We start from the raw sequence: 26,240 nt of genomic DNA on the forward strand, positions 1-26,240 counted from the left end.
AAAAAAAAAAATTAACTTTGAATTGGGATCTTGGATGGGACCACAGGGACAGCAACCTGCCTGCAACAGCTTCCGTTCTTAGGAGACCATGTTTGGGAAGATGAGGTCATCTTCACTTCTTCCTATTGGGACAATGGGTGGTTGGTTTTTACTATCCGACAGGTATCAGTTCAGGAGAAAGTGGAGATTCTTTGCCAGGAGCTCAGTTGAGGAACCTGAGTTGAGGACTCAGAGCGTACATCCCAACCCTTGGATTTCCGCCCAGGAAATCTCAGGGATGGGCTGTGAGGTTGAATATCTGCTTTACTATTTTTTACCAAGTCTAGGGGAGGGGAAATGTCTAGTCTGAAGGTGCAGCCACCAGTTAGCAAATTGAGAATAGTGCCCAACGTTTTAAGGAGCCAAGGTAAGGACCATGAATGATGATCCCAGTGAACTCAGGGTAGAAAAGACCTTACTGAGCTCTCAGCACTGGGTATCCCCTGGGAGGGAGGTGGACTGAGGCACTCAGACACTTTAGACCTTCACTTGCTTCTGGATCATGTGGAGATCTAAAGTGTCCGCATCAGAGTAGCAGAGAGAAGGGTGCCCTGGCTCCACTAGGACTTGATGTGATAATACTGAAGATGAGCTGAGAGGACCCCACTGCCAGCACCTGCTGTCACCTCAGTAAATCTAAAGCAGGGCTGAGAGGGCGTGGAGGAAAAGTAAGGCTTCTGTTCTTCCTCTGGGATTCTCAGGGGACAGGCTGACCCGGAAAACAGGAGGCTTGTGGGTTCCTAGGGCAGTGTCCTCAAGGACACCTGCAGAGGCGGCCTTTGATTAAGCCAAGGTAGAATCTCCCTGTTTTAAGGTGCTCATGTCACCTCATTCTCCATCCTCCAGGTGCCCCAATCTCTTGTCTATTGGCCCAGACCCCTGCCTGCGGTCCCTGACCACGAGGTCATGCCTCGTGGGCAGAAGAGTAAGCACCGTGCTCATGAGAAACATCCCCAGGCCTGGGCTGAGACCCAGGGTCTTCATGATCAGGCCACCACATCTGGGGGAGAAGAGACCACCTCCTCCTCCCCTCCTGATTCAGAGAGCACTCCCTCAAGCTTGTCTGCTGCTGGCACCTCCAAGGGGCCTCAGGGAGCCCAAGGCACCACCAGTGCTGCTGCAGGTGCTATATGCAAAAAGATCTGGTGTCGGTGGCGCAGCACGCTTGAGATCTGGTGTAGGTGCCGAGGGCCAAGTTCAGGAAGGTGAAAATTCCTCCCAGGCCTCAGCTGCTGCTGAGAGCTTTCACACAGATCTTCTGACCAAGAAGGAGGAAGAGGCCCTTACAGGTGGGCTGGGGAGGGTAACATGCCCCAGGCAAAGTTCTCAGCCTGAGCAATCGCTCACTTAATGTTCAGGGTTCTCGGGGATTTGTGACTCCCGCCTAGGAGGGTGCCCAGGTCAGCAGACCTTTATCTGAAGTTGGCCGGCTCAGGTCAGTAGAGAGAAATATTTCTAAGGTGTGCCAGGAGGAAGAGCAGCCCTGCCAAGCCCATATCAGCAGAGACCTCACGGAATCCTCCCTGTTGCCACGGCAGATCCTTGTAAACGTCAGAAAGAGATGGCCTCATATCCTTCTCAGGGGTAACACAAAAGTGATGAGCTTGAATTGAGACGGAGGTCTCAGGTCAGCAGAGGGGGAACACTTAGGCCTTCACCTGAGTCAGATTTAGGGTATGGAGTCAGCACCCCCAGTGGGATCACCATCATATGTGTTCCCAACCTGCCTGATGCAGTTGTCACTCATGGCATGGCAGGTGTGGTCAAGCGATGCCACCCTCACATCATTTTGGATCTCAGGAAATGTTCTCAGATCTAAAAAGAGGGGAGCCTCAGGCCCTGCCAGTGTCCAAATCAAGCAAACTGAATGAGGATTGAGGGGCCCACCCACTTTTGAATAGAGGGTTAAGAGGGCCTGGCCCTGCACTCAAGACTTCAATCCCCAGGGAAGGGTATGGGGCTGAGCCACCCAGCCCTATTTTTTAAGTTTACTTTTTTAAGCAGCCTTAGATTGACAGCAAAATGGAGCAGAAAATATGGAGAGTTCCCATATATCTTCTTCTTGGACACATGCACAGCCTCCCCTACTGTCAATGTCCCCCAGCAGAGTAGGCCATTTGCTACAATCTAGGAAGCTACATTGATATATCATTAGCACACAAAGTCCTGGACTAGCACATTTACTTATATTAGCTTCTTTTCTCGGTATTGTACTCTCTGTGAATATAGACAAATGGATGATGACTTGTATCCAGCCTTATGGGCTTCCCAGGTGGGTCAGTGGTAAAGAATCCATCTGCCCATGCAAGAGACGTGGGTTCAATCCCTGGATGGGAAGATCCCCTGGAGAAGACAAAGGCAACTCACCGAGTATTCTTGCCTGAGAAATCCCATAAACAGAGGAGTCTGGCGGGGTACAGTCCATTAGGTCGCCAAGAGTTGGGCACGACTGAGTAACTAAATAACGACAGCACCCACCCCTTTATGTTCATACAGAGAAGTTTCACAACAGTAAAAAGCTCTCTGTGCTCTGTTCATCCCTCCCTCCCTGCCCCCCAAACCTTGGCAACCATTGGTCTTTTTACTGTTTCTATATTTCTGCTTTTTTCTAAGAGTCATGTAGTTGGAATCATGCAGTGTGTAGCTTTTTGAGAATAATTTTTTTTTAGTAATACACATCTAAGGTTCCTCCATGTCTTTTCACAGTTTGAAAACTTATTCATGTTTAGCATTGAACAGTATTCTGTTACTTATCCCATTACCTGCTGAAGGACACTGATGGTTGCTTTTTAAGTTTTGGAAAATATGAATTAAGCTGCTATAAACAACTGCATGCAGGTTTTTGTGTTGATGTAAGTTTCCAGCTCATCTGGCTAAACACCAAAGAGCATGACCCCTAGATCATAGGGTAAGAGTATATTTACTGTTTAGTCACTCAGTTGTCTCTTACTCTTTGCCACCTCATGGAATACAGCCCACCAGGCTCCTCTGTCCATGGAATTTCCCAGACAAAATTCTGGAGTGGGTTACCATTTCCTCTTCCAGGGAGTCTTCCCAACTCAAGGATCAAACCCATGAGTCTCCTGCATTGTAGTTGGATTCTTCACCACTAGCCCAAGAGTATGTTTCAGTTCAGTTCAGTCGCTCAGTCATGTCCAACTCTTTGCAACCCCATAGACTGCAGCACGCCAGGCCTCCCTATCCATCACCAACTCCCGGAGTTCACTCAAACTCACATCCATCGAGTCGGTGATGCCATCCAGCCATCTCATCCTCTGTCCTCCCCTTCTCCTCCAGCCCCCAGTCCCTCCCAGCATCAGAGTCTTTTCCAATGAGTCAACTCTTCACATGAGGTGGCCAAAGTACTGGAGTTTCAGCTTTAGCATCATTCCTTCCAAAGAACACCCAGGACTGATCTCCTTTAGAATGGACTGGTTGGATCTCCTTGCAGTCCAAGGAACTCTCAAGAGTCTTCTCTGTCATGACAGTTCAAAAGCATCAATTCTTTGGTGCTCAGCTTTCTTTATATTCCAACTCTCACATCCGTACATGACTACTGGAAAAACCATAGCTTTGGCTAGCAGACCTTTGTTGGCAAAGTAATGTCTCTGCTTTTTAATATGCTGTCTAGGTTGATCGTAACTTTTCTTCCAAGGAGCAAGCGTCTTTTAATTTTGTGACTGTGGTCACCATCTGCAGTGATTTTGGAGCCCCCCAAAATGAAGTCTGTCACTGTTTCCATTGCTTCCTCATCTATTTAGTTGGTTTTTAAAAAAAGACAATTTATTGATGTATGATTGACATACAAAAACCTATACATACTTAATTTATTGATGAATTTGGAGATAAGTCTACTGTGAAATGACCACCACAGTTTATGCCATAAGCATATCCATTACCTCCAAAATTTCCCCCTCTTCCTTTTTTAAGTTTATTTTTAATCGGAGTTTAGTTGCTTTACAATATTGTGTTGGTTTCTGCCATACATCAACATGAATCGGCCATAGGTATACATATGTCCCCTCCCCCTTGAACATCCCTCCACTCCCACTCCTTCCCACCTGTCTAGGTTATCACAGAGCACCAGTTTGAGCTCCCTGCATCACACAGCAAATCCTCATTGGCTGTCGATGTTCCATATGGTAATGTGTATATTTCAGTATTACTCTTGGCTTGTCCCTTCCTCTCCTCTACCCCTGTGTCACCAAGTCTGTCCTCTATGTCTGCGTCTCCATCCTGCCCTGCAAATACATACATCAGTGCTGTCTCCAGGATTCAGTGTGTTATGTGTCAGGATATGATGTTTAAATTTCTCTTTCTGACTTTCTTCACTCTGTATAATAGGCCCTAGGTTCACCCACTACATTGAAACTCACTCAAATATGGTCTTTTTTATGTCTGAGTAGTATTTCATTGTATACATGTACCAAAGCTGCTTTATCCATTCGTCGATGGACATCTAGGTTGCTTCTGTGTCCTATATGTTGTAAATAGTGCTGCAATGAACATTGGAGTACATGTGTCTTATTCATTTATGGTTTCCTAAGGGTTTATGCCCAATAGTGGGATGGTTGGGTCATGTGGTAGTTTTATTCCTAATTTTTAAAGAAACTTCATGCTCTTCTCCATAGAAAGACAGTGAACTCGTTCAGTCGTGTCCGACTCTTTGCGATCCCATAGACTGTAGTCTACCAGGCTTCTTTGTCAATGGGATTTTCCAGGCAAGAGTACTGGAGTGGGTTTCCATTTCCTTCTTCAGGGGATCATCCTGACACAGGGATCGAACCAAGGTCTCCTGCGTTGCAGGCAGATGCTTCACCCTCTGAGCCACCAGGGAAGCCCATAGAGGCTGTATCAATTTACATTCCCACCAACAATGCAAGAGAGTTCCCTTTTCTCCACACCCTCTCCAGCATTTATTGTTTATAGACTTTTTGATGATGGCCATTTTGACAGATGCCTTCTCACCCTTTATGTTTTGTATTTGTGATAAGAACACTTACCGTAAGATTTGACCTCTTAGAGAGTGTACAATATAGTATTTTATCTATAAGCTCTATGTTATAGAGTAGATCCCTAGAACTTATTCATTTTGTATAATTAAACTTTGTAACTTTTGATTAATACTGAGAATTGGAATACTGCCTGCTGTATCAGTGAATAAACACTGTCAGTTATCGACAGTTGCAGCCACCACGGATGGTGAACCCTGAGGGAACACAGGATGTAAAAATACAGGATACGGGCCCCAGATATGTGAAGTTCATATCAAAGGAATGATTTCAGTGAGCCCCGATTCTTGCATCTTTCCATATATGGAAAAGGGCTAAATTCCTTAACCAGGGTTATCTGGTTTTCCTTCATTTATCATAATCTTTTGATATTCAGACTACCTGCCCTTTGTTGCAAAACTTCTATGTAACCTGGCTCCTCCCCTCCCTTCTTTGGAGCAGTTCTCCCAGGGTTACTCGAGACGCTGCCTCCTGGGTTGAAGTCCTAAACGTTTGTACCAAAGAGAACATAACTGTCCGCTTTTAGGCTGTGAATGATTTGTTTTGTTTTGTTTTGTTTTTCTTTTAATTTATTTATTTTAATTGGTGGCTAATTACTTTACAGTATTGTAGTGGCTTTTGCCATACATTGACATGAATCAGCCATGGGTGTACATTGTTCTCTTTCCTGACCCCCCCTCCCACCTGCCTCCCCATCCCATCTCTCAGGGTCATCCCAGTGCACCAGCCCTGAGCACCCTGTCTCATGCATAGACTGTGAATGTTTTTTAAGTCTACAATTCCTTCTCATTCACCCTCCCATAGACCATGGTAACCACCACTCTGCTCTCTGTTTTTTTGACTTTGACCATTTTAGATTCTTCATCTAAATGGCATGCAGTATTTGTCCTTCTGTGTCTGGCTTATTTCACTGTAGCAGAAGGTCCTCTGGGTTTATCCACGCTGTCATAACTGGAGGGGTTAGCTTCTTTTTAAGGCTGAATGGTGCTCCATTATATGTGTATTTTGCATCTTCTTTATCCATTCATCTGTCACTGCACACCTAGGCTGCTTCCCTTTCTTGGCCATTGTGAGTAGTGCTGCAATGAACATGGGAGTGCAGAGCTCTCCTCGAGGTCCTGATTTCAGTTCCTTTGGATAGTAGTGGAATTGCAGAAAGTATTATGTGTTATTTTTGATTTTTTGAGGAACTGCTACACTGTTTTCCCTGTAAATTGGCTGTACCAATTTATATTCCTACCAGCAGTGTTGAATATGTATAGTTTACTAAGAAACTTGCAAACTGTCTTCCATAGTGGCTCTACCATTTTGTATCACCACCACCGAGGAATGAGAGTTCTTGTTGATTCACATCCTTACCAGCATTTGGTGTTGTCAGTCCTTTGAATGCTGGCCATTCTGAAAGGCATGTCGTGGTATCTGCTTGCTTTTTAATTTGCAGTTCCCTAATGGTATATGATGTGGAGCATCTTTCCATATGCTTGTTGCCATCTGTGTATCTTCCTTGGGGAGGTATCTATTCCTATCTTTTGTCCATTTTTTATTAGATGTTAGTTTTCTTCTTATTAATATTAAGAGTTCTTTGTATATTTTAGATTAGAGCCTTCATCAGATATGTCTTTTGCAAATATTTTCTCCCAGACTATGGCTCATCTTCTTGTTCTCTTGGTGTATTTTAATGGAGCAGAAGTTTAAGGGGAATGAAATGTAACTTATCAATTATTTCTTTCATGGATCCCCATCACTTTTTTCTGTGATGATATTTTGTTGATTGGTTTTCTATGTGGCACATGAGATCTTAAGTCCCCAACCAGGGTTTGAACTCTCACCCCTTGCACTGGAGGCACAGTTTTTGTAAAATTTTAGCTTTTTTTATTGGAGAAGGCAATGGCATCCCACTCCAGCACTCTTGCCTGGGAAATCCCATGGATGGAGGAGCCTGGTAGGCTACAGTCCATGGGGTTGCTAAGAGTTAGACACGACTGCACGACTTCACTTTCACTTTTGACTTTCCTGCATTGGAGAAGGAAATGGCAACCCACTCCAGTATTCTTACTTGGAGAACCACAGGGACGGCGGAGCCTGGTGGGCTTCCGTCTATGGGGTCGCACAGAGTTGGACATGACTAATGTGACTTAGCAGCAGCAGCAGCAGCTTTTTTATTTTGTGTTGGGGTATAGCAAATTAACAATATTGTGACAGTTTTCAGGTGAACAGTGAAGGGACTCAGCCGTACATATACATGTATCCACTCTCCCCCAAACCTCCATCAGTACTGCCACATAATATTAAGCAGAGTTCTCTGTGTTATACAGTACATCCTTGTTGCTTATCCATTTTAAATATAGCAGTGTGTACATGTCAATCCCAAATCCCCTAACTATCCCTGTCCCACATCCTTCCCCAGCGGCAACCATAAATTTGTTCTCTGAGACTGTAAGTCTTTCTATTTTGTAGTTAAATTCATTTGTATCATCTCTTCTTAAATTATACATCTAAGATATGTCATATAATATTTCTCCTTCTCTGTCTGACTCACTTCAGTCAGTATGATGATCTCTAGGTCCATCCTGTTGCAGATTGGCGGTTGCCGCAAGAGGGGGTTGGAGGATGGATGAAATGGGTGTAAGTGTCCAAATGGCATAAACATTCACAACTTTCACTTACAAAATAAAGAAGCCCTAGTGTTCTTGCCTGGAGAATCCCTGGGACAGGGGAGCCTGGTGGGGCTGCCGTCTATGGGGTCGCACAGAGTCCGACACGACTGAAGCGATGTAGCAGCAGCAGCAGGGATATAATGTACAGCATGGTGACTGTAGTTAATCGTTGTTGTTAAGTCGCCAAGGGGTTTCCTACTCTCTGCAACCCCATGGATTGTAGCTTGCCAGCCTCCTCTGTCTTTGGAATTTTCCATGCAAGAGTACTGGATTGGGTTGCCGTGTCCTCCTCCAGGGCATCTTCCCGACCCAGGAATTGAACCCACATCTCCTGCATCAACAGGCAGATTCTTTACCACTGAGCCACCAGGGAAGCCCATAGTTAATAATACTGTATTGTATATGTGAAAGTTCCTAAGAGAATATATATATTTTTAAAGCGAGCTATAGTTGTTGTGGGCTTCCCTGGTGGCTCAGATGGCAAAGAATCTGCCTGCAATGTAGGAGACCTGGGTTTGATCACTTAGTCAGAAAGATCCCCTGTCGAAGGGAATGGTTACCCACTCCAGTGGGTAATTCTTACTTGGAGAATTCCATCGATAGAGGAGTCTGGCGGGCTACCGTCCTTAGGGTCAAAAAGAGTTGCACAAGACTGAGAAACCAACACTTTCACTTCATTTTCATAGTTGATGTACAATATTTTATGTTTCAGGGACACAACAAAGTGATTCACAGTTTGTAAATGTTATGTTCCATTTATAGTTATTATAAAATATCGGTATATCCCCTTTGTTTTGCAGTATATTCTTGTAGCTTACTTATTTTATACATATGAGTTTGCACCGCTTAATCTTCTATCCCTGCCCTTACCCTCCCCCTTGCTGCTCTCCATTGGTAACCACCTCTAGCTTGTTCTCTCTATCTGTGAGTCTGCTTCATCTCCCTAGTCTGTTTTATTGATTAATTCTCCATATATCCTGCATCGAACCTGGACTGGCAACTCGTTTCATACCTGATATTATACATGTTTCAATGCCATTCTCCCAAATCTTCCCACCCTTTCCCTCTGCAACAGAGTCCATAAGACTGTTCTATACATCAGTGTCTCTTTTGCTGTCTTGTACACAGGGTTATTGTTACCATCTTTCTAAATTCCATATATATGCGTTAGTATACTATATTGGTGTTTTTCTTTGTGGCTTACTTCACTCTGTATAATAGGCTCCAGTTTCATCCACCTCATTAGACTGATTCAAATGTATTCTTTTTAATGGCTGAGTAATACTCCATTGTGTATATGTACCATAGCTTTCTTATCCATTCATCTGCTGATGGACATCTAGGTTGCTTCCATGTCCTGGCTATTATAAACAGTGCTGCGATGACCTTTGGTGTATACGTGTCTCTTTCCCTTCTGGTTTCTCCAGTGTGTATGCCCAGCAGTGGGATTGTTGGATCATAAGGCAGTTCTATTTCCAGTTTTTTAAGGAATCTCCACACTGTTCTCCATAGTGGCTGTACTAGTTTGCATTCCCACCAACAGTGTAAGAGGGTTCCCTTTTCTCCACACCCTCTCCAGCATTTATTGCTTGTAGACTTTTGGATAGCAGCCATTCTGACTGGTGTGAAATGGTACCTCGTAGTGGTTTTGATTTGCATTTCTCTGATAATGAGTGATGTTGAGCATCTTTTCATGTGTTTATTAACCATCTGTATGTCTTCTTTGGAGAAATGTCTATTTAGTTCTTTGGCCCATTTTTTGATTGGGTCATTTATTTTTCTGGAATTGAGCTGTAGGAGTTGCTTGTATATTTTTGAGATTAGTTGTTTGTCAATTGCTTCATTTGCTATTATTTTCTCCCATTGTGAAGGCTGCCTTTTCACCTTGCTAATAGTTTCCTTTGATGTGCAGAAGCTTTTAAGTTTAATTAGGTCCCATTTGTTTAACAATTTTTGCTTTTATTTCCAATATTCTGGATGGTGGGTCATAGAGGATCCTGCTGTGATGTATGTCAGAGAGTGTTTTGCCTATGTTCTTCTCTAGGAGTTTTATGGGGACGGAGGAGGGTTCAGGATGGGGAACACATGTATACCTGTGGCGGATTCATTTTGATATTTGGCAAAACTAATACAATTTGTAAAGTTTAAAAATAAAATAAAATAAAAAATTTCTCCATATAAATGGTATTATACAGCATTTGTCTTCCTCTCTCTCACATATTTTAGTTAACATAATACCTTCCAACCAATCCATGTTCTTGAAAATGGCAAAAGTTCATTCTTTTTTATGATTGAGTAATATTCCATTGTGTGTGTGTATCTTTTAGAATTAGTGGTTGGTTTTTTTTTTTTCATTTTTAGCAATAATTTAAGTTGAGCGCCAAAGAATTAATGCTTTTGAACTGTGGTGTTGGAGAAGACTCTTGAGAGTCCCTTTGACTGCAAGGAGATCCAACCAGTCCATTCTAAAGGAGATCAGTCCTGGGATTTCTTTGGAAGGAGTGATGCTAAAGCTGAAACTCCAGTACTTTGACCACCTCATGTGAAGAGTTGACTCATTGGAAAAGACTCTGATGCTGGGAGGGATTAGGGGCAGGAGGAGAAGGGGATGACAGAGGATGAGATGGCTGGATGGCATCATCGACTCGATGGACGTGAGTGAACTGCGGGAGTTGGTGATGGACAGGGAGGCCTGGCGTGCTGTGATTCATGGGGTTGCAAACAGTCGGACACGACTGAGTGAACTGAAATGAACTGAAAGTTTATTCAAGCTTTAATGCAGGTTATTCTGACTTTAAGGTAGCATCACATGGCATACTTCTGAGTACATTCCTGAAAAACTCTTTTGTACTTATTTCTATTTTATAGATTTGTGCAACCTCTGGCACTGGGGAGGCTATCATCTGGGTTCTGATCACATAGCAGTGAACAAATGGATACCGGAAATGTAGAAATCATGAAAGCAAGAGACTACAGTGATCTTAGAGTAGCGAACCGAGTGCTGCCATTAGTGTTCATGTCTGGAGGAGAAATTCTGTTGCAAATGCACCCTTAGGTAGTGTGAATGGGTAGTTTTTAGGGAAATGAATTGTCAGAGAGAATACACTGCCTCAATATGGGCTGCTGTTCTTTTTCATAATTGTGGTTTGCCAATGAAATGTATCATCCCCAACTGTACCTGCAGAATATTGTGATGGAGGGTCACTGGCCACATCACTAGGTTCCTTATTAATCCATTTCAGTGCCACAGTCTGTGCTTTTTGTCTGACTCCTCACTGTCTCAGTGTGTGCTCAAAGGTCTGGCCAAAACTCTTGATTATCTGGTGGCTGGGAAGGACTATCTCTTCATCTCACGCTGGCTCTGCAGACACAGGTGCCTTCTTAATAAACAGGGAGGTTGGACTGGGGTGGGGTCACTGGCAGAGAATAGATGAGGCTGGAGGGGAAGGGGAGACGAGCAGTGGAAACCCTTAGACTCAGACAAGCATCGAGTACCTGATGGAGACCATCCAAATTAGTGGGTTATTTTTTTATTTTTTTTTTTCAGATATACACCCGGGAGTGGGATTGCTGGGTCATTTGGTAGTTCTCTTTTTAGATTTTGAGGACCCTCCTTACTGTTATCCATGGTGGCTGCACCAAATGACATTCCCACCAACAGTGTACAGATCTTGTCCACATGCTCACCAGCATTTGTTACTTCTGTTCCTTTTGGATGATAGCCCTTCTGATAATACCTCATTGTGGGTTTAACTTGCATTCATATGATGATTAATGATGTTGAACATCTTTTCATGTGCCTCTTAGCCAGCTGTATGTCTTCCTTGGAAAAATGTGTATTTAAGTCTTCTGCCCATCTTTTTCTTGATTGTTTTTTTTAAACTGTTATATAAACTGTTTCTATATTTTGGATATTAACCACTTATTGGTTATATCATTGGCAAATATTTTCTCCCATATAGTAGGTTGGCTTTTCATATTGTTGATGGTTTCCTTTGCTGTGCAAAAGCTTTTAACTTTAGTTACAACACATTTTTTTTTTTTGCTTTTATTTCCCTAGCTTTAGGAGACAGATCCAAAAAACTATTGTTATGATTTATGTCAAAGAGTGTTCTGCTCATATAATCTTCTAAGAGTTTTATGGTTTCCACTCTTATAGCTAGGTCTTTAATCCCTTTTCAGTTTACTTTTGTATATTGTGTTAGAGACTATACTGATCTCATTCTTTGAGAGCTACATGTCAAAGAATGAGATTAGAGCGTAAATACAATTTGGTAATGTCAGAAAATTAAATGTGGTTTTACATTTGAGCCAGTAATTCAGTGTTTTCAGAAATAAACACTGAAGAGACATCCACAACCATATGAAAATATGTAAATTCCTATGCCCATGTTAATTGAGGGAACATGATATATCCACAGAGTGGAGTACTACGAAGCTATAAAAAGGAATGAGTACAATTTTGTAAACTAATATGGAGTGCTTCCGTGATAGATATAGATATATAAACGAATGTGGGAGTTTGGGGCTAATGTCGATGATACCAAGTCCAGTGCCTTCCCGTTCTGGTATGAAGAGGCTTTGAGAGCTGAAGAAGAGAGAGCCAGAGTGAGAGCTGTAGCCAGGGCTCCTATGGTGCCAAGGCCAGTGCACTTTCCGGAGCATGTCCAAATTTCCTCTTACCCCTAGTGAAGTCTGAGCAGATACTTCACATTGCTTTTCAAGAAAGCAGACAATCTCTAGCAGAGGGCCACGGTGGGGCTCATGGAAATTCAGCATATAACATATTTGTGTTCCTATACAATATGCACAAATTGGAGGTTTTTCTTTTTTCTGTTTTTAACTGTTGTTCCTTTTAATTAAAGATGTGTTTAGCTTCAGAGTCCAAGTATACTAATGGCACAGCTCCCACATGTACTGCAGATTATCAAGTTGAAAAATAAGAATTTTCATATTACATAAAACAGACTGAAATCCTTGAATCATTTCTTGACATTCAGAACAAGATAACATGATATTGGAATATGGATTTTTTTGTGAAAATGGAAATTTTTCCACAGTGAAGTCTGTGTGATTATCAGATACAGAAAAAAATCTTAAGAGGTATTCACTTCTTCGTTTGTTTTGTTTTAGTCTTTCTTTGTAAAATTGAAGTTTATTACCTGGATTGGCTTCGCTTATTTAAGAATGTGGGAGAAGTGAAATCCCAGTAACATTGCTTTCTTGTACACTTGCACTATAGTTGTTCAAATATCAATTTAGCATCTGCTCTTTGGAAGGCTTCTGGGTGGTTTTGGGGATGCTAAGAAAAATAAACTCAACCCCTTCTTATAGAATTCTAGAGTCTAAGAGCAGCATTCATATAAAGTAGCTGGTGAACTGAGATTTAGGGGCCCAATAAAAATGAGGTGTAAGGAGGTGAGGGGATTGAGGGCTTCCTCATGAGGAGTCTAGTGTAAATACACTGAGGCAAGGCACTTGGAGACTTTAGGACAATAAAAGTCTGGCAGCGGAAGGTAGTTTTAAGTTAGGCTACAGGGCGAGCCCACCAGGGAGGCTGTGGAAACACTGAATAGGGGTCAGACCCTCAGATGGCGGGGTCTCAAAGTTGAGAGACTTAAGCCTGGAATGGAAAACTACACTGAATGAACTACCCTTCATTATTTTCCATGTAGCTGTCCAATTTTCACAGCAGCACTTTCTGAAGAGACTGTTATTTTTGGTTTGCGAGTATTCTGTTCAGGATTTTTACATCTATGTTCTTCAGTGACATTGGCCTGTAATTTCCTTTTTTAGTGAATCTTTGTCTGATTTTGCTATCTGGGTGATGGTGGCCTCATAGAACAAGCTTGGGAGTGTTCCTTCCTCTGCAATTTTTTGGACGAGTTTGAGATTGATAGGTAATAACTCTTCTCTGTTTGATAGAATTCACATGTGAAACCATCTGGTCCTGGGCTTTTGGATATTGGAAATCGTTTAATCACTGTTTCAATTTCAGTTATTGTGATTGGTCTACTTACATTCTGTATTTCTTCCTTGTTCAGTCTTGGAAGGTTGTACCTCTCTAAGAATCTGTCTATTTCTTCTAGGTTATCCATTTTATTTGCATATAGTTGTCTGTAGTAGTCTCTTATGATCCTTTGAATTTCACATGAGTGCATTCCTAATGAAATCAACCCTGATTACCTTGGTGTGGTGAGAGCATAGAGGTAAAATGAGGGAGTGTAAAGCAGGAAAATCTGGCCCCCCTGCCATAAGAAGGTACCCTGAGCCCTGGTTAAAGGAATTTCATACAATTGGACACATTCTTGCATTTCCTTACTAAAAAGTCTAGTCCTCTTCTGTATGAGCCAGAATAGCAGGGAGGTAGCATTGAACTGCTTATAAATGTGTGTGCGTGATGTTAAAAATGAAATTTTACCAGGAGAAATAACCATTGGTTGTGGTCTTAAAGGTAATGGACTACATAGATGCCTTGGGTTGAATGTATTTCCCCTGGAAATTGCCCAGACATGTAGATTTGCTTGTTTGTGTGTGATCTCTGCTGGAGTGGTAAAATGTTTTGGTCATCTACCAGAAAGATTAAATCCCAGCATGCTCAGAAGAAAGTGAGGAAATCAGTGTTTAAACATGTGTGCTCCTGAATTGTTCTCTCAATCTCAGCTCTGGCTGAGTTTAAGACAGCTTCCTCTTTCACTTTCTTCAACATGATGCAATCACTCATTCACCCTCTGCCTCACTAGGTAAGTTTTTCAAGGTAGAGAGTGAGACAGAGTCTAAGCTTCTATATGGCCCTCTTCAGTAGACAAGCATGCCCTCAGCACTTGGCAGGGTGGAAATATTAGGAGCCTCTGACCAAATGGGCTCATCTTGGAACTGGTGGGATAGATTCCTTGGAAGCTGGGTAGCACACGTGCCTTTCAAGCTACAGTTTGATAACCACATATAATAATGGAAAACTTTTCGGGGTTTTTTAAGTGAACCCTCAGATCCAAGCTGGTCACCTTGAGACTGTCCATTCTTCTCAGTGGTTTCTCCAAGGAATTCATACAGCCAGCTCTTCCAAGAAACCAAACTAGGAGATGGAATTGGGTCCTAAATTAAGGGGTGATGCCTCTAGTTTGCCCATTTTCTTCCTAGAAAGGAACAAAGTGCTCTGAGCCACAGATAGACAAGCCCTGAAAGCTTTCTTACAGCTCCCATGAATGCAGGGGTTTTCCAGGAAGAAGCCAGCATTTCTGCCTCATCCAGAGACCTCAAGTTCTTGATAAGAGTGCTGGTTGATGTCGACTGCAATCCATGAAGGCTGGGAAGAGGCAGCAAGCATTGGTTAAAGGCAATTGGTCCAGGCTCTGTTTTCTGGCCAAAAGGGAAACTATTTTGAGCACTACAGTGGAAGTGCAGTCCATGGGGTTCCAAAGAGTCGAACATAACTGAGTGACTGAACTGAACTGAACTGAACATTGGAAGAAATTGGTCATTCAACTGCAGAGTTCAGTTTGGGCTAATGAGTGGCCAGGAAGAGCCAGGACAGCTAACCCAATGGTAATAAAAGTCCATCCAGGCACCCAAACTCCAAACTTAATAGCATATAAAGAGACATGTGAAGGAAGTTAAATCTCTCATACTTACCTTTCTTAAATACCAATTAGTCCAACCTTGCCAATGCTTATATAACACTCCAGTCTGGTTGGTACAAAGATTTGAGACCTGGGATTATCATTTTGTACAAAATTTGAGAATCATTAACCAAATTGAGGATGATTTCCCACAAGATTGAAGAATGTACAAAGAGAGATGGGGGGGATTGAAACATAAAACATCGACCAATTTAAACTTGTTTTGCTTCCTTAAAACAGGTTGTTGGTTAATGAAACCTTGAGTTATTTTTAGAGACAGCACCATGCATGTGCAAAAAGGAGCCCCTGTTTCCAGGATGACCCCCGAACCAAGAGGGTTCAGCCTGTGGAACTCTCAGAGTAGGAATGTTGCCATGGGAGAACTGTATGAAGTCCTTCAATATGGAAAATCTGGCTTCTAGCAGCATGAATAGCTTACATGAACTAATTCAAGACTAGCCAATTAGCTTCCAGGTTTGCAGTTCCCCTAAACCCTTTCATTTTACCTCAAACTCTGGATTGAGGAGACAGATTTGAGAGCCCTGCCTCGTTGTCTTCTTGCCACTCCACCTTGGAATAAAATTTTTCTCTCAAAAGCCTGTTCCATAGTATTGGCGTCTATGTGCATCACCAGCGAGCCCTTGCTGGGGAACACTAGTAACTAATAGGCCTGGAATTAGACTCCTCTCTGAATTCCTCTAGATTCCACACTGTTAGACTCCTCTTGACCTAAAGCAGAGCTTGTGTTCCTTAACATTCAAATGTATCTTGGGATAAAAGTAAGGACTCTGAATATATTCCAATACACTTCTTTAGGCAGAAAGCCTTGAAGGCTACCTCAGTAAATGACAGCAATGAGGAGGAGAAACAGATGATAGTGACAATCAGATTGTATCTCTATGCAGTGTCAGATAACCTCAATTAGAAGAGCACAAAGCCATCTTGGACGGCTCCTTTCCTTTAAAAGTGTGTGCATATCCCAGATATGGTGGGTTGGGTTATAGATCACTGCAATAAAGTGAATATTGCCATAAAGTAAGTCACAGGAATTTGGGGGATTCCCATGCTTATAAACGTTGTTAATCCTATTGTATACACTTACTAGAAAATCTCTAAAAAATGTACATAGCTTAATTTACATATATAAGGGAGTTACTTAGTAAGAAAGAAAAGTTATCAGAGCACCATAAGAAATAAAATAAGGAAAGAGTTTAAAATATTTAAAGAATTAACAATATGTGGAACAGGGACCCCAAGTGAACACTCGGTTTTGGAAAAATGGTGCCACAGATATGTTCAGTGCAGGGTTATGCAAATTTTAAGTTTGTAATGAAGCACAATACCATGAAGCATGATTAAGTGAAGTACAGTGTTTTAAAGGTATGCCTGTAAATCAATTAAAAGAAGTCACAAAAGAGACTGACTCTGGCTTTTGAAAAGGATGGAGCAGCATTTTTCTCTGGGAACACACCCCATTCTGCCCCCTGCCTCCTGTGTTATTTTCCCCATCTCAGGTCAAGTCTGGGACATGAAACTGTAAAGTTTGCATTAGGGACACTGCTCAAGAGTTTGCCGGAATGTGGTGTTCCCCAAGAATTATTTAATCCAAGAGATAGACAAAATGAGGGCCTCCATGAGTGAGGACTGGAGAGACAACAACCCTAAAATACAGGTCATTCAGAGACCTGCCCAAACTTGCTCTCAGGCCTAGATTGCCCAGACAGGACATTCCCTCTTATAAGCCTTGTAGTTCTCTGTGAGGTCCAAGTCTCAGTCTAAGAAGAATGGCCTCAGTTCAGTAGAGGGAGAATCTCAGGTTGGAGGGTCAGGTCCCAGGACTGGCCAGGACCATGGTGAGGTCCCTGAGTGAAGAAAGAAGTATCACTAGACCCACAAATGAGGAGGCTTTACAGACCCCTGCCCCTATTTCTGACCCCAGAGGCTCCAGGCAGAGTTATAGGGATGGGAAGCCTCTTCATTTCTGTCTGGTCTCAGGGAGGGAAGGGCTTGTCTGTCAGGATCAAACTCCAGTTCTGCAGAGGGGGGCATCTTGTCCATCATCACAGTGAAGGTGAGGACCATCGGTGCTAATGAGAGGGTCTCTCCCACCAAGGAGGAAGGCTCACAGAGTGGCTCCCCTCCTGTCAGGGAGAGATGCTCAGAGACGCACCCTGACTCCCCACTAGGGATTTGGGGAGACTAGGGCTTTGGGGGCAGGAGGACTCAAGTCCATAGAGCAAGGGTTCCTGGGCTCTGATTGATGGTACAGGGAGGACCCTAAGGGATGACCCACAGACAGCTGAACACTGAACGATGGTGTCCCCACAGAGCCCTGCCCCTGCCATCATCCCTTAGAGATCCTGCACAGGGCAGCCTGAGCTGGAAGTGGCTCCCCCCACAATCCGTGCTGGTGGTGGGGAGCTCGGACTACTGTTCAGGGCATTCATTTGGACGAGAGTGGATTCCCAGGACTGACCTGAAGGCAAAGTGAGGACCTGAATGTGGAGTCAAGGGACCATTGCCCCTCCTGTAACAAAGCAAAACCCACAAAGTCTCGCCTCTGTGGTCAGCAGGGGACAGTTCCTACAATGCTGTTAGGCTTACTTCTTTGGTAAATTTTGATCTAAGAGATTCTTTAAGATTTAAGAGATTACTTGATTCTGGAAATGAAAGAAACCTAGGCCCTAACTCCAGTCACTGGGAGAGCCCCAGGTACTAACAGGGCACTGGGTAGTTAAGATGGTGACACAAAGCGCTACTGATGTGCTCAATTCCTGGACTTCTCCCCTGTCAAACTCTAGGAGGTGAAGCTTTGTTTGGAGGCTTATGGACACAGTTTAGGTAAAAGAGGAGTGTCAGGTCTGATAGATGAAGAAGGGGACTCTGAATGAGGACCATAGAAACACACCTCCCCACCCCCACCCCTCGGCCTTTACACACCTCCCCTGCTATCAGCTATCTGAGACCCTGAGCATCATGGCCGGATATGAGTCATCCTCACTTCTGATCTACAGTTTCCAGGAAGTAAGGACTTAAGTTTGAGGGCCTGGCCTATGGCGGGTGGAGGGTGGATTCCCAGCACTGGTCCAGAGTCTAGGTTAAGGCTGAACTCGGACTGAGGCAGGGGCCACTCAGCCCATAACAAAGAGGGCCGCACCAAGTCTCACTGCTGCTGTAAGCCCTGGGAAGCCCCAGCAGAGCCATTAAATTGAATTCGGCCCTGGAAGTCTCAGGGATGGGAGGGCTTTGGTCTCAGGAGTAGCCCCTGCTTGCAGATGGAGAATATCTCGGTCCTGACTGCAGTGAAGTGAATGCTGTATGTACTGATTGGGGGCCCCTCCCCATTTAGGGGTGGTATCACGAAGCAGAGTGCCTATGTATCTGGGAGGCTCCGGCGAGGGAGTATTCATGTATGTGGTACCCTGACTTTGCCCCTCCAGGTACTCATGGTATTCAGGACTTTGCTCTGAGGCTGAACTACCCAGGTTATTGGTGGGAGGAGTCCTGAGTTCTACCCACACCTGAGCAAGGACTAAGGAGGACACTGACTCTAAACTTAAGTTCTCATAAATTCTGGCCCTTTTCTATGTAGAAACCTAGAGTATCTGTGAAGATGAGCGGTCTTCTCACTTCTGTCTGGAGAGTTCAGAGAAGTGAGGATGGTGGACTAAGTGAATGACCTCAATTATGCCAAGGTAGGAGTCCCAGGGCTTCAGAGGAGTCAGGGTGAGGACCCTGAAAGAACTGATGATTGCACTCACCCACCAACAGGGGAATCACTAAAGAGTACCCTCTATACCACCCTCACCTGCCACATAGCACTGAGAAGCCCATGCATGGAAGTCAGGTGTATGTGAACCCTCCTTTCTTTCTGATGGTATGGGATTTGGTGAGAGCCTTTGTCTGACAGGAGGTACACCAGGGCAGCAGACACAGGTGTCCCAGGCTCTACCTAGAGCCAAGAAAAGACCCTGAAAGAGGAAAGAAAACCTCAGTGAGCCCAGGACAGAGTTCCCTAGAGCTGAATGCTGTGGGTGCCCCCTGCCAGGGACACTGGGCTGAGGTACCTCTTCATTTCTTCAGGTATCACAGGAAGATGAGGACCAGGCTTTGGGGTATAAGCTTAGAGTCACACAGAGGAGGGGGCCCTGCACCTGCCAAAAGTTGATACGATTGTCCTGAATATGAACCGAGAGGACCCCCACCCTCCAGAATGGAGGGGGGTGTCCAGAAGGACTAGACTGGCCCACTGTTCCTCAGCCTCAGGAAGCAGCTGGCAGGGCTGGCAGGCTGCAGCCTGAGACTCACCTTAATTATTTTGACAGAGTTTTCAGAGGACAGAGCGATCAGAACGGGAGTCCTTTGGGTTCGCAGAGCAGTGCCCGTGTGGCAACCTGCAGAGTGAGCCTTCTTAAAAGCCGAGTGGTGCCTCCCTGCCACGGGCACTCACACCCTCTCATCCTCTCTCTTCTCTGCCCAGATCACGTGCTGTTCTACCTGCACTCCTGCCTGTTGTCCTGACCACAGTCACCATGCCTCGGGGTAAGAAGGCTAAGCTCCACACCTGTGAGAAACGCCGCCAGGCTCAGCATGGCACCCAGGATCTGAGGGGCACTCAGGTCACTGCCACCACGATGGAAGCACTCTCATCTTCTTCCAATCCTGGTCCTGGGGTTGATGCTAAGGGAAAGTCCGGTGCTAGGTCTGGTAACCATCTCAAGCGTCCTCGGGGGGCCCTGGCCACCACCACTGTGCCTGCAGGTGTTTCTCCCACAAGATCATCCAAAAGAGCCCTTGGGAAATTTGGGAAAACACATAATTCCTCTCAGGCCCCTCTCTCCAATGTGCGGTCTGGAAAACACTCACTAACCAGGCCGACAAATCTGTTGGTGCAGTTCCTGTTATGCATGTATAAGACAAAAAAGCCCATTAGGAAAGCGAATATGCTGAAGATTATCGATAAAAAGTACCACAATCGATTCCTCAGGATCCTCAAAAGAGCTTCTGACAGCATGGAGGTGGTATTTGGTGTTGACGTGAAGAAAGACAACACTGCCAAGCATTCTTATGTCCTTGTCAGCAAGATGAATCTCCCCCGCAATGGGATTGTGCACCGTGGCAGGGGTTTTCCCAAGACCGGTCTCCTGATGAATCTCCTGGGTGTGATCTTCATGAAGGGCAACTGTGCCACAGAGGAAGACATCTGGGATTTCCTGGGTAAGATGAAGATCTATGCTGGGAAGAGGCATTTCTTATTTGGGGAGCCCAAGAAGCTCATCACCCAAGATTTGGTGCAGCTGAAGTATTTGGAATATCGGCAAGTGCCTGGCAGTGATCCAGCATGCTATGAGCTCCTGTGGGGTCCCAGAGCGCATGCTGAAACAAGCAAGATGAGAGTCCTGGAGTTCCTGGCCAGGATTAACCGTTTGGATCCCAGTGCCTTCCACTTTTGGTATGAAGAGGCTTTGAAAGATGAGGAAGAGAGGGCCCAAGCTAGCGGATGTCCCAGTGTTCCCCCAGCAGTTCCTTCCACATCTAGTGAAGCTGAGGCAAATTCTGCACTTTGAGGCTCAAGAGAGTAGTCAGTGTTCCAAGTAGTATAGGACTGGACCTCACCAAGGGTTCTTAGTGTAAAATACCTTGGTGTTCCTGTTCTGTATGGGGAATTGATAGATAAACCTGTGTTTTTATGTTCTTGGTACTTTTCAAATGTTGCTCCTAAATGAAAGCTTATCTAGCATATATGTGTACAAATTAATCAGTCACACTTAACCATTTTTTGTTGGTCCTAAGGATAAGAGTTTTTCTGTTGTGTAAAAGCAAAAGGGGAAGCTTCATCTTATTTAGTAAGCCAGTGAAAGATAACATGGCATTGCAATATGTTATTTCCTTGAAAATACAAAACAGTAAAATATGTGGGATCAAGAAATAGAGGAAAAGGAAGATAGTCAGTATTTGGTTCCCTCATCCCTTGTACTCTGTGTTTTACAAAATTATAAGCAACAGTATATGCCTGGTTAATTCAAAATGTTGAAATAAATTCTAATAATTTCAACCTCATGCTCACAGGCTCATTTATTCCCCAAACATGAACTGAGCCTCTGCTCATAGTAGGCTCCATGCTAGTACTTGGAGAGCTGAGAAAAAGATCTAGGCACTGACCATAAAATTATAGAGTCGAGAAGCAGCTGTCATGTAAAGGAAATGGTGACATGACAGCAGTCAAATGTGAATTCCCTGATGCAAGGTAGTGGTGGGACTTGGGAAAATATAAGTCCTTCAGTGGGAAGTAATTATAAGTTGAGTGCATGGCGGGCTGGATGAGGCTATGGTAATCGGACCAGGGACCAGGTTCTCACATGGTGGGCTGCATAGTTTAAAGACAAAGCCTGGGATGGGAAACTGCCCTTAACAGTTATATAGGCACACTTCACTCTGTTGTACTTTGCTTTATTGTATTTCACAGGTACTGCTTTTCTTTTCTTTGTTCTTTTTCTTCAACAAATTGAAAGTTTGTGTTAGTCAACCTTGCTTCCAGCAAGTCTTTCGGCTCCATGTTTCCATCACCGTTTGCTCACTTCATGTCTGTGTGTCACGTTTTGATACCTCTTGCAATGTTCACACCCTCAGCAGCAAAAATGATGGACTTACTGAAGGCTCAGATAATGATTAGGATTTTTCTTTTAGCAAACAGGTGTTTTTAATTAAGACATCTATATTGTTCTGAGGAATAATGCTATGCCCACTTAATAACCTATAGTATAGTATAAACATAAATTTTATGAAAACACTGGGAAACCAAAAATTTCTTGTGACTCAGTTGTGATACTGACTTTCCTTTGGGGGTTGGAAACCAAACTTGCAGTATTTTCTGAGTCTGCCTGTGCTTTGGGATTGTGAGTAAATCAGAGAGCAATCATGTGAAGCTGCCATGGAATGTGTCCTGTGCTCTTATTCCAGTACAGGGAAACACTGTGGAGATTAGATGCTCTATTCATGTTGTCTTCTGTCTATGGAGTTTCCCAGAAATAAGGGTGGCACTCCCCTGAGGTGGGATGATGCCTTGAAGCCGATGGACTGGTGCACTCTGCCCTCGGTTGGGGAGCCAGAACCCCCACCACTAAAAAAAATAATGATAATTGAAATCAAGTTATCTTGACTGTAATTTGGCAAACAATAGGGAAGGAATAGACACTTGTGGGTGGTTAAATGAATGAAAGTAGGAGTGGTTTTTGAAAAAGGACAAGTTAGAGATAGGTAAGTTTGGGGCCCCTGAAACATTTTGGAGCTTTGTGTTACATCCACTGAGGATACCTACCTCATAGTGACTTTCAGTGGCATACTCTTAACTGGGATATGCTAGTTTTCCTTGCTAACCAGGATTTTTCTGATAGAGGGTCCTTTGCCCTTGACCCCTGCTTATTCTTTGACATCTCCTGGGTTGAAAATTGAATCACAGTGTATTGGGTTGAATCTCTGGGGACAAATTGATCACACTAAGGACTGGCATCCTTGACAGTCTCAAGACAGGCCAGGCAACAGGCCAGGCATTTTACAGGCATTATTCTCAGTCCCCAAGACAGACCTTCTGAAACCCATTTCACAGATGAAGAAATTGAGGCTCGCAGAGTTTGGTAAGGTATTCAGTTTTACACAGTTCTTAAATGACAGGGTTGGAAGTAGACTCCTGGCCTAAATAAGTCTGATGCCCACACTTAGCCATTCCTCCTCGCCTGAGGCCAACTTTGTGTTCCTTCATTTGCCTTCCTTCTGATCGACTGGTCCAGCATGTGTGTCAGGTGATAAAAAAAACTCTGTGCTCAAAACACTGCATGGAAATATGTAACCACAGCAATAAGCATATCAAAATAACTGAGAAGTCTGAATAAAGCAGAGAAAGGTAATATTTAGTAACAATATAATCATCTATATATCCAAAGTCAGAGAACCCAAATGATCAGGGGCCCAGAAAATCATGCTGGACAGCCCCTTGCATATGGAAGTTACAACTGTTCAAAGAGAAGTTACACAAAAGGTGAAGTGTGGCTCCTAAAGAGAAGGGGTAGATGAAAGTGTTTTATCCTTTGTCAACACATCCATCCTGCCTTGCCTTACAACTTCCCTATTTCGCAGCACTCCTGGGACGGGAACCTGGTCTCTGAAGGGTTTTCAATAGGGAAACGGATCAAAAGGTTGCCATGATGTGTCCTTGCCCAGGAAGACTTTTAATAAAGAAATAGGAGCCAGGAGGAAGAGGCCCTTACAGGTGGGCTGGGGAGGGTAACATGCCCCAGGCAAAGTTCTCAGCCTGAACAATCACTCACTTAACGTTCAGGGTTCTCAGGGACTTGTGACTCCACCCTAGGAGGGTGCCCAGGTCAGCAGACCTTTATCTGAGGTTGGCCGGCTCAGGTCAGTAGAGAGAAATATTTCTAAGGTGTGCCAGGAGGAAGGAGAGCAGCCCTGCCAAGCCCATATCAGCAGAGACCTCACGGAATCCTCCCTGTTGGCATGGCAGATCCTTGTAAATGTCAGACGGAGATGGCCTTATATCCTTCTCAGGGGTAACAGAAAAGTGATGAGCTTGATTTAAGGCAGAGGTCTCAGGTCAGCAGAGGGGGAACTCTTAGGCCTTCACCTGAGTCAGATTTAGGGTATGGAGTCAGCACCCCCAGTGGGATCACCATCATATGCGTTCCCAACCTGCCTGATGCAGTTGTCACTCATGGCATGACAGGTGTGGTCAAGCAAGCCACCCTCACATCCTTTTGGATCTCAGGAAGTGAGAGCCTTTCTCTGCAGAAATGTTCTCAGATCCACAAAGAGGGGAGCCTCAGGTCCTGCCTGCATCCAAATCAAGCTAACTGAGGATTGAGGGGCCCACCCACTTTTGGATAGAAGGGTAAGAGGGCCTGGCCCTGCACTCAAGACTGAGATCCTGAGAGAAGGGTGTGGGACTGAGCCACCACCCCAGGCCCCAAAGATTTTTTTAAGTTTCCTTTTTTAAAGCAGTTTTAGATTGACAGCAAAATGGAGCAGAAAGTACAGAGAGTTCCCATATGTGTTCTTCCTGGACACGTGTACAGCCTCCCCCACTGTCAGTGTCCCCCAGTAGAGTGGGCTGTTTGCTACAATCTAGGAAGCTACTTTCGGAGAAGGCAATGGCACCCCACTCCAGTACTCTTGCCTGGAAAATCCCATGGACAGAGGAGCCTGGTAGGCTGCAGTCCACGGGGTTGCTGAGGGTCGGACACGACTGAGCGACTTCACTTTCACTTTTCACTTTCATGCGTAGGAGAAGGAAATGGCAACCCACTCCAGTGTTCTTGCCTGGAGAATCCCAGGGAGGGGAGAGCCTGGTAGGCTGCCGTCTATGGGGTCGCACAGAGCCGGACACGACTGAAGTGACTTAGCAGCAGCAGCAGGAAGCTACTTTAGCAAACAGTCCTGACCTAGCACACTTACTTGCTTACTTGCGTTACCTTCATTCTTAGTATTGTACTCACTGTGAATATAGACAAATGGATGATGACTTGTATCCAGCCTTATGGGCTTCCCTAGTGAGTCAGTAAAGAATCCACCTGCCCATGCAGGAGACACAGATTCAATCCCTGGATGGGAAGATATCCTGGAGAAGACAGAGGCAACTCACCCCAGTGTTCTTGCCTGAGAAATCCCATAAACAGAGGAGCCTGGCAGGCTACAATCTGTGAGGTCGCAAAGAAGCGCACATGACTGAGTGACTAAACAACAGCATGCACCCCTATAGGGTCATACAAAGCAGTTTTACAACAGTAAAACCTCTCTGTGCTTTGTTCATCCCTCCCTCTGCCCATCCACACCCAGTCCCAGGCAACCATTGGTCTTTTTACTGTTTCTATAGTTCTGCTTTTTTCCAGGAGTCATGTAGTTGGAATCATGCAGTGTGGAGCCTTTTCACATTAGTTTCTTTCACTTAGTAATACACATCTAAGTTTCCTCCGTGTCTCTTCAGGGTTTGGAAACTTACTCATTTTTCGCACTGAACAATATTCCATTACTTATCCTGTTACCTGATAAAGGACCCCATTGTTGCTTTTTTTAAGTTTTGGAAAATATGAGTTAAGCTGCTATAAAGAACTGCATACAGGTTTTGTGTGGATGTAAGTTTCCAGCTCGTCTGACTAAACACCAAGGAGCATGACCACTAGATCGTAGGGTAAGAGTATGTTTGTTGTTTAGTCACTCAGTCATGTCCAACTCTTTGCAACCTCATGGACTATAGCCCACCAGGCTCTTCTATCCATGGGATTTCCCAGGCACGAATACTGGAGTGGGTTACCATTTCCTTTTCCAGGGAATCTTCCCAACTCAGGGATTGAACCCATGTCTCCTGCAATGCAGATAGATTCTTTACCATTGAGCCACCTTGGAAGCCCAAGAATATGTTCAGTTTGTTAAAAAAAAAAAAGGCAATTTATTAAGGTATGATTGACATACAATAACCTGTACATATTTAATGTATACAGATTGATGAGTTTGGAGTTAAGTCTACTGTGAAACTACCAATGCAGTTTATGCCATAAACATATCCATTACCTCCAAAATTTCCCTCTCACTCTTTTTAAAGTTTATTTTTAATTGGAGTATAGTTGCTTTACAATATTGTGTTGGTTTCTGCCATACATGAACATGAATCAAACATAGGTATTCATATTTCCCCTTCTTCTTGAACCTCCCTCCCACCTCCCACTCCTTCCCACCCCTCTTGGTTATCACAGAGCAGTGGTTTGAGCCCTACATCTGCGTCTCCATTCCTGACCTGCAAATACATTCATCAGTACCATATCTCAAGATTCCATATGTATGCATCAGTATACCATATTTATATTTCTCCTTCTGACTTACTTCACTCTGTACAATTGGCTCAAGGT

General features: G+C 44.1%; 1 protein-coding gene across 2 annotated transcripts in view; it reads left to right on the forward strand.

Annotated features, from left to right (window-relative positions):
• Nucleotides 1-21,382, forward strand: part of LOC129641118 (melanoma-associated antigen B3-like) — a 48,348-nt gene extending 26,966 nt beyond the window's left edge. Inside the window, exons 2-3 of one of the 2 annotated variants that reach the window (XM_055565906.1) lie at nt 18,920-19,022; nt 19,808-21,382. In XM_055565906.1, coding sequence (XP_055421881.1) covers nt 19,003-19,022; nt 19,808-20,894 — 1,107 coding nt within the window. In that variant the 5' untranslated portion in view covers nt 18,920-19,002 and the 3' untranslated portion in view covers nt 20,895-21,382. The remainder of the gene's footprint in view (nt 1-18,919; nt 19,023-19,807) is intronic. The other variant, XM_055565907.1, reaches the window with a different exon arrangement.
• The last annotated feature ends 4,858 nt before the right edge of the window (nt 21,383-26,240 follow it).

The sequence above is a fragment of the Bubalus kerabau genome, unplaced genomic scaffold (assembly GCF_029407905.1).
Source record: "Bubalus kerabau isolate K-KA32 ecotype Philippines breed swamp buffalo unplaced genomic scaffold, PCC_UOA_SB_1v2 scaffold_76, whole genome shotgun sequence".
Lineage (NCBI taxonomy): Eukaryota > Metazoa > Chordata > Mammalia > Artiodactyla > Bovidae > Bubalus > Bubalus kerabau.